Source organism: Myotis davidii, unplaced genomic scaffold (assembly GCF_000327345.1).
Source record: "Myotis davidii unplaced genomic scaffold, ASM32734v1 scaffold575, whole genome shotgun sequence".
Taxonomy (NCBI): domain Eukaryota; kingdom Metazoa; phylum Chordata; class Mammalia; order Chiroptera; family Vespertilionidae; genus Myotis; species Myotis davidii.
The window spans coordinates 2,632,094-2,648,025 of record NW_006290306.1 but is presented as its reverse complement, the minus strand read 5'-3'; the positions used below and the strand labels follow the sequence as shown (position 1 = coordinate 2,648,025).

The window sequence follows — 15,932 nt, the reverse complement described above, 5'->3', positions numbered from 1 at the left end:
GCAAGCCGGAGCCCGAGATCGAATGGCTCTGGGAGGGCCGCCCGCTGCTCCCCGACCGCCGCCGCCTCATGTATCGCGACCGCGACGGCGGCTTCGTGCTCAAGGTGCTGTACTGCCAGGCCCGGGACCGCGGGCTCTACGTGTGCGCCGCGCGCAATTCGGCTGGCCAGACACTCAGCGCCGTGCAGCTGCACGTCAAAGGTGTGGCGGCGCCCCCTCCCAGGTCCCCCAACTCCAGCCCTCTCGGTGCCCTGTGCTGCTCGGGCGAAGGTGGGGGGGACTGGGAGACAGGAGGCGGGATATTAAAATCCCATTTTCTTCCCGATTCCCACCCCCGGGGATTCGGATTTACTAGGTCTCCAAGGTATCCAGGACCTGATTAGCAAACTCCCCGGGTGATTCTGAGGCATGGAGTGGAAAAACTCCCTTTGACTTATTAACTGAGAGAGGCCTAGCGCTCTTCTAGTCCAGTGGTTTTTTCAGCCTGTTATTTTACTTCCCCTCCCCCAGTGGAAATCCCATCTAGGGCCCCAATCTATACTAATGAAAGGGTAACATGCTAATTAGACCGACATCTTCTGAACAAAGCCTCCGTGGCAGGCGGAGGCAGAGGCAGTTAGGAACCAGCAGGCAGGCAGGCAGGTGAGAGGTTAAGAGCCAGCAGTTGTGGACTGTGAGGGATGTCCAACTGCCTCTTTAGGCCTGATCCGGCAGGGGCCTAGAGCAGCAGTCGGACATCCCCTGAGGGGTCCCAGATTGGAGAGGGTGCAGGCTGGGCTGAGGGACACATCCCCTACCTCCCCCCCCACCCCCGCACAAATTTCGTGCACCGGGCCTCTAGTATATTATAAGAGAAAGGGATCATTTTCTGGCTGTAAGTTTCCAAGTCCAGATTTATAACATACTTACAGAGCCAATCAGTGAGGACGGGGGCTATTTTATTGAATACACACATTTAAAGTGGAGGTTGTACTCATTACTGGGTCTGGTCTGTGAGCCTTGTGGGGAAGGCCTAACTGCAGGTTTCACATTGAGCAACTCCTGATTCAGACCAAAGGTAAACTTGAGGGAGAAAAACTGCCCTGCGAATTTTAGCCATTCCTTCTTTAGACTGCTCTCCCCGGGTTTGCAAGAGGAAGGTGAAGGAGAAGAAATTTATATTTCAAAGTTGAGTCGCCAACATCTAATAAATACTCACAAATAGAAAACGGGGGTGCAGGAAGCACCCCAAGCTCACACTGGAAGTTAAAGCTCTCCATAATCGGAATCCAACCTGCAGGATTATACCTCTACTAGTTATTGTCCAACTTTTTTCCTCCGAGGAAAAAACTTGGCAAATCTCCTGAGCTCAGCCTGGCACACATTCAGGCATGTGGCACCTGTGCCATGGGGGTGACCTCTCAGGCAGGCGGCCACACACTGGCCAGGGGAGCTGAACTCTAGCAGGACAAAAAAAAGCCAGCAGGCAGGCAGAGCTCCGCACCGCTCCAGCAGCAGGTGAACCCGCGGGGTTGCTTCCAGCACCATGCTTTCTTTTTGCAAAATGCAGTTTTGAAAATGCTTCAAGTACCTTAAAAAGAAAATTCAACTCAGAATTTGTATGGTGCCTTTGAAGGGCCCCAGGGAACACTTTGAAAATCACTGATGTGGTCAAGCCCTTCCATCCCTTTCCCCACTTACAGGTAAAACACCTGAGGCCCAAGGTCACCAAAATGGCCTTGCTCGAGGGGATGTGGCTAGTGTCAGGGTGAGACAAGGATTTAGGCCTCTGACTTCCCCTCTGGAGGTGTTTCTGTGCTTCCACAATGCCTGCTGGCTCTGGGAGAAAAGCAAATGGCGTGAGCTAATGTGGGTTTAGGCCGTTGGTGATGCCAAGAGGAGTCCCTCCCTAGAGCCTTCGCTGTCTCTCTCCTCTCCACAGAGCCCCGACTCCGCTTCTCCAGGCCCTTACAGGATGTGGAGGGCCGGGAGCATGGGATTGCCGTGCTGGAGTGCAAAGTACCCAACTCCCGCATTCCCACGGCCTGGTTCCGCGAGGACCAGCGGCTGCTGCCCTGCCGCAAATACGAACAGATTGAGGAGGGCACCGTCAGGCGCCTCATCATCCACAGGCTGAAGGCGGATGACGACGGGGTCTACCTGTGCGAAATGCGCGGCCGGGTGCGCACCGTGGCCAATGTGACGGTCAAAGGTCGGCTGGCCAGCGGGAGGAGGCCGAGGCTGAGACAGACAGGTGCCCTGACCCCGGGCTAATGGACTCCCGTCTGCCTCTCAGGCCCTATCCTGAAACGGCTGCCCCGGAAGCTCGACGTTCTGGAAGGCGAGAACGCCGTGCTGCTGGTGGAGACGCGAGAGGCTGGGGTCGAGGGGCGCTGGAGCCGCGATGGGGAGGACCTGCCGACCACCTGCCAGAGCAGCTCCGGCCACATGCATGCCCTGGTCCTTCCGGGGGTCACTCGAGAAGATGCTGGCGAAGTCACCTTTAGCCTGGGCAACTCCCGGACCACCACTCTTCTGAGAGTCAAATGTGAGGGCATGAAAGCCCTTGGTCAGACTCCTCAAGGGCTGGACAGGAGAGCCAGGGCAGGAGGGTGACCGGGTTGGGAAGTGGACCTGAGGAGGAAGGGCGATGGTAGGCTGGGGCAGGGCTCCCCTACAAACCCTGCCTTTGTCTCAGGCGTCAAGCACAGTCCCCCGGGACCCCCGGTGCTTGCAGAGATGTTCAAGGGCCGCAAGAACGTGGTCTTGCTGACCTGGAAGCCTCCGGAGCCAGCTCCCGAGACCCCCTTCATCTACCGGCTGGAGCGGCAGAAGGTGGGCTCAGAAGACTGGGTCCAGTGCTTCAGCGTTGAGAAAGCCGGGGCCGTGGAGGTGCCAGGAGACTGTGTGCCCTCCGAGGGTGACTACCGCTTCCGCATCTGCTCGGTCAGCGAGCACGGCCGCAGTCCCCACGTTGTGTTCCACGGGTCTGCTCACCTCGGTGAGTCCGTCCTCCAGTCCAGACCGGGCCTGTCCGCAGTGCTGCCCCAGGTTACACCCTCTCCTTCCTTCTGCAGCAATCGGTCCCGTCTTCTCAAATGCCTTCCACCTGCAAGCCCTCTGTCACCCCCCTGGTTCTGATGGCTGCACTCTCTCCCCATCTCAGTACCCACAGCGCGCCTGGTGGCAGGTCTGAAGGATGTGCAGGTATACGACGGGGAAGATGCTGTTTTCTCCCTCATTCTCTCCACCATCATCCAGGGCACCTGGTTTCTTAACGGGGAAGAACTCAAGGGCACTGAGCCAGAGGGCCAGGTGGGGCCTGGAGCCCTGCGGTACTGTGTGGAGCACAATGGCCCGCAGCACCGACTCACCCTGCAAGCCGTCAAGCACCAGGATAGCGGAGCCCTGGTCGGCTTCAGCTGCCCGGGTGTGCAGGATTCGGCTGCCCTCACCATCCAAGGTTGGTGCTGGTGGGGACCCGGGTGGGCAGATAGGGCCAGGACACGATTCCTGTTGACAAAATGAAGCAGATGCTGTTCCCACTTCTGACATCTGGACCAGGAGAATAAGGAGCACCCATGGTGGGCTCAGATGGAAGATTCTGGTCCAGGAGGCTGGCTTTAACCCACACGCAACGTACAAGGGCCCCCTTGTTAATTCGTGAGCATCATCTCCAAATCCTCTGGAGCGCTTTATGGTTTACAGAGCTCTGTCATGTTTGTCATCTCAGAGCCATAGACCCTGGCCCCTAGGCCCTACCTTCCTGCCCTATTGTGTAATCGCTGTCATAGCTTCTTCCTATGTGCCAGGCACAGTCCTAATCACTTTACATATATTAACACAATGCTCTCAACAGCCCTAGAAGGTAGGTTCTTCCGTCATCCCATTTTACAGATGAGGAAACTGAGGCACAGAGCGGTTAAGTGACTTGGCCAAAGAAATTCACAGATCTAATGAGTGGCAGTGCTGGATTATGAACCCAGGCATTCTGGCTCCAGAATCACTTGTGGAGACAGAGAAGAAGAGGGAATGAGGTGCCCTGAGGACGACAGTTGATGGGGGTCTAAAAGTTCAGGGAACACACTGGCATTTGCCGTCTCACCATTGCTGGAGATGTAACACCAATCGAGAAATTCCTCAGCACCCAAACACAGGCCTTGAGGTGGTCAGCTTCCAGCATCCCGGGAAGAGGGCAAAGTAAGAAATAACTAACAGCCAGAGCAGCACTTCCAAATGTGACCCAGGATCACCAACATCAGAGTCATCTGGAAGCTGGGTTATAATGCAGATTCCCTGGCCCTTGTCCGACTGGGGAGGGGGTGTCTAAGAATCTGCATTTTAGCAGGATCCCTAGGAATCCTTACACTAAAACCTCTGCTCTAAGAACTGGTTAATAAGCCCAAACCTTTAAGACTCAACAAATGTGTAAACAGCAGTTGTCTGGCCTGATGTTCTCGGCCCTCTACACTCCGAGGGAAGGAGTGCTTATCTCAGGCAGAGCAACAACGAGGGCCTGCCCGTGACCAGCGCCTGCGTGTGACCAAGTTTCTCCTTATACAGAAAGCCCGGTGCACATCCTGAGCCCCCAGGACAAGGTGTCGTTGACCTTCACGACCTCGGAGCGGGTGGTGCTGACATGTGAGCTCTCCCGGGTGGACTTCCCCGCGAGCTGGTACAAGGATGGGCAGAAGGTGGAGGAGAGTGAGTCGCTGGTGGTGAAGATGGATGGACACAAACATCGTCTGATCCTGCCCGCTGCTGAGGTCCGGGACAGCGGCGAGTTCGAGTGCAGAACGGAAGGGGTCTCGGCCTTCTTCAGCCTCACTGTCCGAGGTCAGGAGCCATGGCAGCTGGGTTCCTCCAGCTGAGGCTGACTCTGGGGGCCGTGCAAGCCCTGTCTGCTGTCTGCCTGCTTTTGGCGGGGGGCCGGGGGGAGGTTCCTTCCAGGGTGGTCCTGGTGGGCCAGGGGCCGTGTTTTCAAGTCACACACACCAGCACATTTGCCCTCTACATACCCTCTGTGGGGGTAGGGTGTGGGGAACTAGATTCAGCTAAGGGAAGGAGAGTGGGAGCTAACATTTATTGGACATTTACTAGTCAAGGTACATACTTTCATTTACTCTTCACAATGAGGTGAAAGGCAATACATCTCCAGTTCACAGATGAAGATATTGCAGCTCAGAGAGGTTATTTGCCAATTATCACACAGCTAGCAAACACCCCGCGGGGTTCACACACAGGACTGCTTATCCCTCTGTCCCAGGCAGCAGGGTGAAAAGGAAGTATTAAGTGCAGGGCCCAGTGGTTCTCAGAAGCTGGTCCATGTTCTGGCTGCTTCAGAACGGTCCTGGAAGCTTGTTACAGTGCCTGTGCCCAGCCCCCAGACCACCAGAGCCAGAATACACAGGACAGAGCCTGCGCAACTACTCATCCAGCTCATCTTCACTTTAAGTGGAAATCCTGTTTTAACTCCAAGGGTGTCTGAATGCACCCATGACAGGGACCTCGCTACCTATAGAGAGAAGCTGTCCCACTGTGGCCCCGCTAGGTCATTCCCACCTCCTGCCCGACCCAGGACCAATGTCCTGAGGCTTCTTTGTCAAAGCAGCAGCGATACAGCCTGTGATAGTGGCCTCCTCTCAGCCTAGACAAAGGCTCTCTGTGCCACCTCCCTCCGTGCCCCCACCCAGTGGTGACTTCTGGGCACTCACATAGCATCCTGGTGTCACATGATGCCATGCCTCATGTCATTACCCTAGAGCCCCCTGCACAGCATGGCCTTAACCTTCCCAGTGTCCTCCAGAGAGAAGACTTGCGGTCAAGCAGCCAGTATGGTCTGGTCGCCAGGATGTGTGGTCGCATCTCCTGTGTTGGGGGGTATCTGTGTGACCCTGTCTCTCTCCAGACCCCCCAGTGCACATCCTGGACCCTCGGGAGCATGTGTTCGTGCACGCCATAACCTCTGAATGTGTCGTGCTGACCTGTGAGGTGGACCGGGAGGACGCCCCTGTGCACTGGTACAAGGACGGGCAGGAGGTGGAGGACAGCGACATCATGGTGCTGGAGAACGAAGGACCCCATCGCCGCCTGGTGCTGCCCGCCACCCAGCCCTCGGATGGGGGCGAGTTTCAGTGCGTCGCTGGAGACGAGCGTGCCTACTTCACCGTGAACATCACAGGTGGGGGTCCAGGCAGGGCCACGGGACAGGGAAAGGTGTTCCCCGCCCCTTCCTCCTCCAGCTGATCCCACGTCTCACCCCCAGGTTCAGTCATTGCCGGAAATTCATTGTCATAATACGCTGGTCACAATTGCATAAATCACAGGGAAGCCCTGCCTTCTCCATTCTCCTGAAGAGGGGGAAGACAGTGGTACCATAGGGCAGATGGGCACTAGAGGGGTCAGGAGATCTGAGGCCTTCAGGAGACCCCAACTCCTCTCCCCAGTCCCACCCTTCCTACTGTCCCTGTCACAACCTAGAGAATATGGAGTGTCCTACGGCTGAGGCTGCCATCATGCCCTTGATGTGACTGGTGACTGTTCTGTCTCCAGCTGTGAGTGTGAGGCCTGTGAGACCCTCTCTGAGGGAGGGCCCGAATGTTCCATTTGTGGCGCACGTTGCAGGAGTAGGAAACAGGCATGGATCAGGCAGGGCCCATTGATTCCAGCCGCTGACGTCCGGCCACACTGCCCCTGTCCCCCAGACGTCTCCTCATGGATCGTGTACCCCAGCGGCAAGGTGTATGTGGCGGCCGTGCGCCTGGAGCGCGTGGTGCTGACCTGTGAGCTGTGCCGGCCCTGGGCCGAGGTGCGCTGGACCAAGGATGGCGAGGAGGTGGTGGAGAGTCCAGCGCGGCTCCTGCAGAAGGAGGACACCATCCGCCGCCTGGTGCTGCCTGCCGTCCAGCTCGAGGACTCCGGCGAGTACTTGTGTGAAATCGATGACGAGTCAGCCTCCTTCACCGTCACTGTCACAGGTGTGGACCTGCCCCAGCTGCCCGGGGTCACCAGAGGACAGTCCCGAGCCCTTGGAGAAGCTGGCCACATAGCCCCTAGCTAGCACACCGGAGGGGGCGGGGGGCTGTGGGTGCATGTACCAGAGCTCCCTGCTTGGGAGAACCGAGGGTCTGTGTTTGAGTGAACAGGTCCCCCCCACACACACACACTCTCCCATCCCATGCCCAAGGCCAGCGAGGAATAGTTGTGGTTCACAGACTAATTTACTGAGCACTGTCTATGTGCTGTGGGTAACTGTATGCAATGCAGACCCCTCCCACTCTCAGAGCTGCCAGTCTAGCTGGGGCGGTACCTGTTAACCAGAGAACGCAAATGGGCAGTCCCTAGCACCCCATGCAGCCCACAGATGTGTTTTTGTTCGGCCTGCAGAGTCTTACCAAAGTCAGGACAGTTCAAATAACAACCCGGAGTTATGCGTCCTCTTGAAAAGGCCGAAGACCCGGCGGCTCTGGTCCCGCTTCCCCCCATGGCGAAGAGCAGCTGGCGCTGAGTAGCAGCTGCCCCCATAACTCGGGGCCCACTTTCCAGTCCCACCCTCCCGCTTCTCCCAGACTACTTCCCCTGCAGGCATTTGAGTTTGCGACCATGTTAAATCAATAAACATGCAAATAAATGTACAGCGACACCTTGTGACAAGTGTTATGAGGGACAGGGCAGAGGGCTCAAGAGCAGAGCAAGCGAGTCAGGATGGGACGCGGAGAGTCACCGAGTGACTGTGTGACCGTACTTCCCTGGGCAGCACTCTGGATGCTCAGCAGCTCCCAGGCAGACACGCCACTTCCCTCCAGGAGCTCACCATAGAGTGTGGGGTTGTCAGGTGTCCTGATAGGGAGCAGAGGAAGCCCAGGGCCCGGGTCTATTAACCAGGTTGGCGGCAGGAAGTGCCTTTGAAACAGATGCTTGGGGCGGGGGCTGAGTTAGCTAAGAGGGAAATGGGGTTGGGGCTGAAGGTTGGGGGAGAATATGCAAAGTGAGAAGAGCACAGGACGACTATGGAAGTGCTAGTCATTCGGTGCTGGGAGCTTTGGAAGTGCAGCCAGCACCAGTCCTGTATGTAGGTGTAGGGGTGTGGGGGGTGCAGGGCCTAGGCATCTCTGGGTGGTGCAGAAGAACCCCCCTGGCTACACTGGAGCTACCATCCCGCTGCTGGCACAGTCTTGCCTCCTCCCCTGCTCTGCCCTGGGAACAATGCCTCAGTCTAGGCTGAGCAGCTTAGGGCCCCCCAATCCCTGCACCCGAATAGTGCAGCTTCACACATACCAGCCCACAAAGTCAGAGAGGCCTTTGCACATCTGTCCTGTAGTGAGTCCCTTCAAACTCACCTGCCCTAAGCCCTGGCCAGATGTCATGGCCACAGCTGCACCTAGCCCAGCCCACATTTGGCCTCCCCACAAAACACCAGATTTGAATAAGGAAATTCACACACCACCAGACAGAGGAGAATTAAGTCAGATACCAAGCTGAGGTCCCACGGTGTAGGCACCCCAGCCCCATCACTCCACCCAGTCACTCCACTGCCCTATACCCTCCCTCACCCCTCAGGCAGCCACAGTCTGCAAGCAGCTGGCCTTGCTGGGGCCCAGAGAACCAGCCTGCATCCTCTAGACTCAGGAGGAGCTCAGTTAGGAAGGTGGTTTGCAGAGGCAGAGGGCTGAGTGTGTGCTGATGGGCACCTCTGCCCATGCTCACACCCCTGCAAAAACAGACCGGGAAGCTAGCAGTTCCCCAGCCCAGCCACAAGGGGGCCGAATGTTAAAGACGCACTAACGTGTCCCCTAGACAAGATTCTGGGACACCCCCAGGGTGCCGAGGGAATGTGAGCAGGCCCTGGCTCAGTCCACTGCCCTATTCAGTGTTGGCATCCTTTTCTACCTGTGGAGGAGCAACCACCTTGGAGCAGTTGGAGAGGAACTCCCAGGATCGGCATTGACTGTCCCAAGGGAACTCTCAGCCAGGTGTTAGCAATCCATGCGCAGATGCAAAAATCATTAGTGTTCCCATCAGCCTTGGCTCAGAATCCCTCCCACTGGTTGCAGAGTCTGTGTTCCTTTCACAGGTGGTAGCTCTTCCTCCTGCCCTAGAGTAGGTGTAGCCAGCTGTGACCTTAAGGAAGTTGCTTAATCACTCTGTGCCTCAGTTTCCTCATCTGGAAAACCGGGACAAAACAATATCTACCTCCTAGGACTTCGGTGAAGGTTAACTGTGTAGAGTGCTTAGGAACCTCAGAACGCGGTATATAAGTACTTGCTATTACAGATCCATGATCCCTTATCCACACCTTCGAAATCCAAAAATCTCCCAAAACCCAAAGGCTTTCTGTAAGTTCGGTATTCAAAGTCATTTTAGTAAAACCTGAGCTTAATGGCTGTGAAGCTATTTGTACTCCTTGATTATTCTGCTTAGAGTGAATACATCTGTATGTTACACCGAAGAAACGTTAATGTGATTGATTATGGGGGGGCCCCGCGGGGGCTGAAGGGGTGGGTAGATGAGAGGTGATAAATGCACCACTTCTGCAGTCTGAAACATGCTGGATTCTGTCACGCCTCTGGCCCCAGGGACTTCAGAGAACAAAGAGTGGACCTATGATTCCTTGTTATTATCCTCATTACTCATTATTGTGGGTGACAGGGACGTCACGCTGCCAGATGGCTCCAGAGAGGCTGGCAGTGGGTTTGTCATAGCCCGTGGTTGCCCTCACTCTGCAGAGCCCCCCGTACGCATCATACACCCCCGGGATGAGGTGACCTTGACCGCCGTGAGCTTGGAGTGTGTGGTGCTAATGTGTGAGCTGTCGCGGGAGGACGCTCTGGTGCGCTGGTACAAGGATGGGCTGGAGGTGGAGGAGAGCGAGGCACTGGTGCTAGAGAGTGACGGGCCCTGCCGCCGCCTGGTGCTGCCTGCTGCCCAGCCCGAGGACGGGGGCGAGTTCGTGTGCGACGCTGGAGACGACTCGGCCTTCTTCACTGTCACCGTCACAGGTGGGCAGTTTCTGGGGCACACGGGAGAGTAGAAAAGCAGGAGGCTGAGGGACAGACACCCAAACCCCTGACTTCCTATATCTTAGGGCTCCCCTCGGGCCCCACGCAGCCTTTGCCTTCTCCAGCCTCCTTATTCTCAGCCAACAGAGAGCCCTAGATGACTCAAATCAGGTCGGAACAGTGACCGGGGGCCTGGTCGAGAGAGTCTAGCAATCAGGAGTCCATTCATTTTTTTCAACCAGTACTTATGCTATGTGCTCAGCACTGTTCTAGATGCTGATGGATACAGTAATGAACCAGTAAGAGAAAGCCTCCCGTCTTCAGGAAGCAAGCATTCTAATGAGGGTGGACAGACAACAAATAGCTAAAATAGATGTTTTTTCACATGGTATACGTGACTCGGAGGCAAAGCAGGGAAAGTGGGTAGAAAGTGGGTGTGGGATAGGAGGGGTGCGCATGGGGGTCAGGCAGGTCTGGGCTCCCTCTTTCTGTCCATGTGGCCTTGGGTGAGTTGCTTTCCTCCAAAGAGGCCTCAGGTTCTCATCTGTAAAGTGAGGCAGCAGCACCCCCTGGGGAGTGTCGGGAGCAGCGGAGAAAGGAACTGCAGTGTGCTTATCACAGCACCTGGCACACAGTAGGTGCCTATGGATTGTAGCTGGTACCATTCCCAAGAGCTGCGCTGTGAAGGGAGATGGTTGAGAAGCTAGCAGGTTAGGCTGAGCCCACGTGTGCCTCTCTCTGTTCACCCACCAGCCCCGCCAGAGAGGATTGTGCGGCCCGCAGCTCGCTCCCTGGACCTGCAGTTTGGGGCTCCAGGGCGCGTGGAGCTGCGCTGCGAGGTGGCCCCTGCTGGGTCCCAGGTGCGCTGGTACAAGGATGGGCTGGAAGTGGAAGCATCAGACGCCCTGCAGCTGGGCGCCGAGGGGCCCGCTCGCACCCTGACCCTGCCCCACGCCCAGCCCGAGGATGCCGGGGAGTATGTGTGTGAGACCCGTGATGAAGCTGTCACCTTCAACGTCAGCCTGGCTGGTGGGTGCCTCTAGCCAGCCCGGAGTAGGGCGGGGGGGGCGGGGGGCGTGGAAGCAAGCCCAAGCTGACCCCTCCTCTCTCTGTCCAGAGCCCCCAGTCCAGTTCCTTGCCCCAGAGGCAGCCCCCGGCCCGCTCTGTGTGGCCCCCGGGGAGCCGGTGATGCTGAGCTGTGAGGGAGGAGGGCGTGGAGCTCCACGTCGAGGGCCCCCGCCGCGTCCTCTGCATCCGGGCTGCAGAGCCAGCCCACGCCGGCCTGTACACCTGCCAGTCCGGGGAGGCCCCAGGCGCCCCCAGCCTCAGCTTCACTGTCCAAGTGGCTGGTGAGTACAGCCTGGGCAAGAACCCATGTGTTCCCCGCTCCTCTAGCACGCCTGTCCCCTCCTTGTACCTTTCCCCATCTTGCCTCCACTGCTCTCCATATAGCCCTTGAGCCACTTCCTCCCAGTGACCTAAGGCTCTGCCCCCACAGAGCCCCCCGTGCGGGTGGTGACCCCAGAAGCGGCCCAGACAAGAGTTCGCAGCTCCCCAGGCAGGGACCTAGAGCTGGTGGTACACCTCTCCGGGCCTGGGGGCACTGTGCGCTGGTACAAGGATGGGGAGCGACTGGCGAGCCAGGGGCGGGTGCAGCTGGAGCAGGCCGGGACGAGGCAGGCGCTGCGGGTGCGGGGCACACAGAGCGGAGACGCTGGGGAGTACCTGTGCGACGCACCCCAGGACAGCCGCATCTTCCTCGTCAGTGTGGAAGGTAACTGCACCCCTCACACCCGTTGGGCCCTGGTCCCCCCAGAGTCCACACCCCTCACCATGTTGGGATCCCCTCACCCGCCCTCCCACCTCACTGCCTCTGGCTCCAACCAATTCATGCACAACTGTTCCTTGGATAGGGCTCAGAGCCCCCTTGTCTAGAAACCCTCAAATAGGAGGAGGCCCAGTGGTTAAAAGCAGGGGCTCTGGAGTGACCCCCCCAGGTTCCAGTGTGGATTCTGCTTCCCAGTAGTTGAGTGACAGTCTTATAGGACTATTTTGACAGTTAAATGAAATAAATAGGGTCCATGGTAAGTGATTTATTGTTGTTATGGACCCAGAGAGGTGGGGTACCAGGCCAGGATGGAGAGGAGTTGGCCAAGAGAGGCATCTATCTAGTCCTTTGGGACATCCCTGTGGCTGACACACAGCAGGTCCCAGGAAAGGTCTCTTAGATAACTGGGGGTGACGCCTCTACCCTCTGGAGGGGATGAGAAGGGGGAGGGAGAGAGACCCAGCCCGCCTCACTGCCTGACCACCCCCACCAGAGCCGCCACCGGTGAAGCTGGTCTCAGAGCTGACACCACTCACTGTCCATGAGGGTGACGACGCCACGTTCCGGTGTGAAGTCTCCCCTCCAGACGCCGACGTCACCTGGCTGCGTAACGGGGCCATCGTCACTCCAGGGCCTGGGCTAGAGATGGCCCAGAGCGGGTCAACCCGCACCCTGACCGTGCGAGGGTGCCAGCTGAAGGACGCAGGGACCGTGACTGCCCAAGCAGGGGGCACAGCAACAAGTGCCCGGCTCCACATTCGAGGTTTGGTCCCGATGGGGACGCAGTGGTCTTATTCCCTCTACCTATCCTCCTTGCCCCACCCTAGCAGCCTTGCCCTTGTGCCCAGGGACAAACCAGTGAGATGGAACAGGGGGTCCGCCTCCAGGCACACCCAGGCTCCATGGTCCCCTCCTCCTGCCTCCCCAGAAACCGAGCTGCTGTTCCTTCGGCGGCTGCAGGACATGCGGGTGGAGGAAGGCCAGGACGTGTGCCTGGAAGTGGAGACGGGCCGAGTGGGTGCTGCAGGGGCCGTGCGCTGGGTTCGAGGTGGGGAGCCCCTACCCCACGACTCTCGCCTGTCTGTGGCCCAGGATGGCCACATCTACCGCCTCTTCATCCATGGTGTTGCACTGGCTGACCAAGGCACCTACGGCTGTGAGAGCCACCACGATCGCACCCTGGCCAGGCTCAGCGTAAGGCGTGAGTGCCCTGTCCTCTCCTAACGAATTGCCCGCCCTATGGCACAGCCTTTCCTGGCTGGCCCAGGGCCCCTCAGGCCCCCACCAAAGTGCCCCTGGCTTCTGAGGCCAGTCAGCCCTGGCTGACCTCCAGGACTGTGACCTGAAGTGGCCTGCCAGAAGCAAAACTTTCCTTTTTCTAAAGTTTTCTATTTACCTTAGAAGTCCATGTGGATTTTGCATTCCATTTCACATGTCCAAGTTGGCTTTGCTATGAACATAAATATTATCCTCCAGAAAGACTAGCGGTGTTTATCCTTTAGTCACAGGCCCCAGGATACGTGGGTCCATTTCAGAAGCAGGAGTGGCCGGCAAATAGCACCCCCATCCCCCAAACTGGAGCCCTCTATGAATTGTGTGACTTCATGCAAAGTACTTACTCACTCTGAGCCAAGTCTTAAAAATGAGGCTGATTCCTACTTCAAGAGTCTTTGGGAATATTCAATGAGATAACATGAAAAATGCCCACAAAATGGTTCTTGTTGGTGATACATATTCTTTTCTAATTTATTTCATTCATTTAATCACATTAAACCCATATCTCAATGCTATTTCCCTTGTATAATTGGAGAAACTAAGGCCCAGAGAGGTCAAGCAGTTTGTCAAAGGTCACACAGTGCACAACTACGTGGCAGAGCTAGGGTCCAACCTTGGTGTGTCTGACTCGGAATTCTGTGCTGCTTCTGAGTGAGGGTCACAGCAGCCCTCACCCAAACTCCTCAGCCTTCTAACCACACCTCACCCCCTTCTCCTAACCCCAGTAAGCTCCGCTCTCCCCCTAAGGCTGGTGAGCTGTGCTCCCTTCTTCCTGCATCCTGGTTCTGAGCTTCATCTGATAGGCCCTTCATAGGTTAGGTCTTTGGGGTGGTGCAGGTAGGACCAAAGGGTGTGTGAGACCCCCAAAACCCATGCCCAGAGCTGGAGCCCTCATCCTCCTTCTCTCCCCATCTCCCCCCACCAGCAAGCCAGCTAAGGGTGTTGCGGCCTCTGGAGGGTGTGACCATCATCGAGGGGGGCAGCGCCACCTTCCAGCTGGAGCTGTCCCAGGAGGATGTGATGGGGGAATGGGCCCGGGGTGGAGTCCGGCTGCGCCCGGGACCCCAGTGCTGCATTCACACAGAGGGCCGCACCTACCACCTGGCACTCAGTGGCTTGGGCCTGGCCGACTCCGGCTGCATCTCCTTCACGGCGGACTCCCTGCGCTGTGCAGCCAGACTCACTGTGAGAGGTGCGGCCTCCGGGACACTGCTGCCTGCTGACCAGCCTGGGTGTGACCCTACTGATCCCACTACCTGTGTGGCCCCCACTGACCTCTCTGCCAGAGTGTGGCTCCCCCAACCCTTTGGCCCTGTGTGGCCCCAGCGACTGCCCTGCCTGAGTGTGGCTCCACTGGCCCTCCAGTCCCTGCAAACCACTGACTGGGCCACTGTGAGCCACTATAAGCAGGCTGTGCCAGTCTGGTCCCTATTGTCTACCTGTGCCTGACCATGGCCCCACTCACCACACTGAGTGTGACCCCTCTGACCACACCTGCCTGCTGTGCCCGTCTGCCTACCTGAGTGTGCCCTTCTGACCACTCAAATCCCAATGACCCTCTGTCTGTGTCCCCCATGTTTGTTTCTAGCACAGTGTATCCCCCCATTGCTACTCTGAATACATTGTACCCCCATTGTCCAGTGTCTCCTGTTCATCACAGACCATGCCTGTCTGTGGGTGACTCCACTGGCATCTCTGCTCTAGTTCCCCCCAGTCCCTCTAGCACCAGCATGACCCACACTGACCACCTTAAAGTGTGACCACCAGCTGGCTACTCCTGCCCCATTAACCACTGTAACTCCACTGTGTCCTCCACCGACCAGCATCGTCTACTTGTCCTAACACATCCCCACTGGTGACCTCCACTGCTCACCTTGCCTAAATGTGTTCACCACTAACCCCTTGTGCCCTGTGTGTTCTCCATGTCCCTGGGAGCCAGGCCCTCACCCCTGTTCCCTCTGCACTGTCCTCTTCCCATCCCAGAGGCCCCAGTGACCTTTGTGCAGGTGCCACAGGACCTAGAGGTGACCGAGGGCGACACAGCTACCTTCGAGTGTGAGCTTTCCCAGGCCTTGGCTGATGTTACCTGGGAGAAGGTCAGAGCCCAGCCCCAGCCCAGCCTACCCTGGCACCACAATAATAATAATGCCCCAAACTAACACTGAGTGGATGTGCCTGCCACTGTGCTCGGCTGTGCTGTACACTTAATCCTCTAATCTCTACAACTCTTTCAGGTAGGTCTTGTTATCTCCAAGGAGACCAGGGCTCTGTGGGGTAAAGTATTGCCCAGGCCCGGCCCCCAGGGGAAGACAAAAGGGGCCGAGCCCATATTTGAATCCAGGTTTGTCTAATTCGAGAATCCATGCTCATGGCCAATGTGGTTGGTACATGACCCCGGGCTTCCCGCGCCTGTGGAGCCCCTTCTCAACCTTAATGTCCCCTAAAGGGTGACACCTTCCCAATGAGGCTCCTAGCGCGGCTCGCAAGCGCAGGACGGCTCCACCCCAGACAGGGGGACGCAGACTAACATAAACACGCCTCCAAACTGCTTGGCATCAACTGAGGGCGCCACCGCCCACCAGGGCCGCGGTCGCCGGTGCCCAGCTGAGTTCATCCGGACCCTCTGCCACCCCCATTCCTAGGACGGGCGCCCGCTCATCCCCAGCCCCCGGCTCAGGCTCCAGGCCCTCGGCGCGCGGCGCCTTCTCCAGCTGCGGCGCTGTGGCTCCTTGGATGCTGGGACCTACAGCTGCGCGGCGGGAACAGCCCGCGCGGGCCCCGTCCTCCTGACCGTGCGCGGTGGGTACGGGGTGCTGCTGGGACCGGGCACTGAGGTGGGCTCGGGGTCTGCA

The 15,932-nt window shown here is 57.7% G+C and overlaps 1 protein-coding gene across 1 annotated transcript in view; it reads left to right on the top strand.

Moving 5' to 3' along the window:
- OBSL1 (obscurin-like 1) overlaps window positions 1–15,932 on the top strand; it is a 19,586-nt gene that overhangs the window by 1,786 nt on the left and 1,868 nt on the right. The window contains 18 exon segments of the mRNA XM_006779338.2: window positions 6–201; window positions 1,922–2,191; window positions 2,276–2,527; window positions 2,678–2,980; window positions 3,146–3,442; window positions 4,543–4,815; window positions 5,888–6,160; window positions 6,684–6,956; window positions 9,705–9,977; window positions 10,731–11,006; window positions 11,095–11,180; window positions 11,182–11,326; window positions 11,476–11,751; window positions 12,299–12,568; window positions 12,734–13,006; window positions 14,006–14,272; window positions 15,064–15,176; window positions 15,723–15,914. Of these exon segments, the coding sequence (XP_006779401.2) occupies window positions 6–201; window positions 1,922–2,191; window positions 2,276–2,527; window positions 2,678–2,980; window positions 3,146–3,442; window positions 4,543–4,815; window positions 5,888–6,160; window positions 6,684–6,956; window positions 9,705–9,977; window positions 10,731–11,006; window positions 11,095–11,180; window positions 11,182–11,326; window positions 11,476–11,751; window positions 12,299–12,568; window positions 12,734–13,006; window positions 14,006–14,272; window positions 15,064–15,176; window positions 15,723–15,914 (4,308 nt within the window).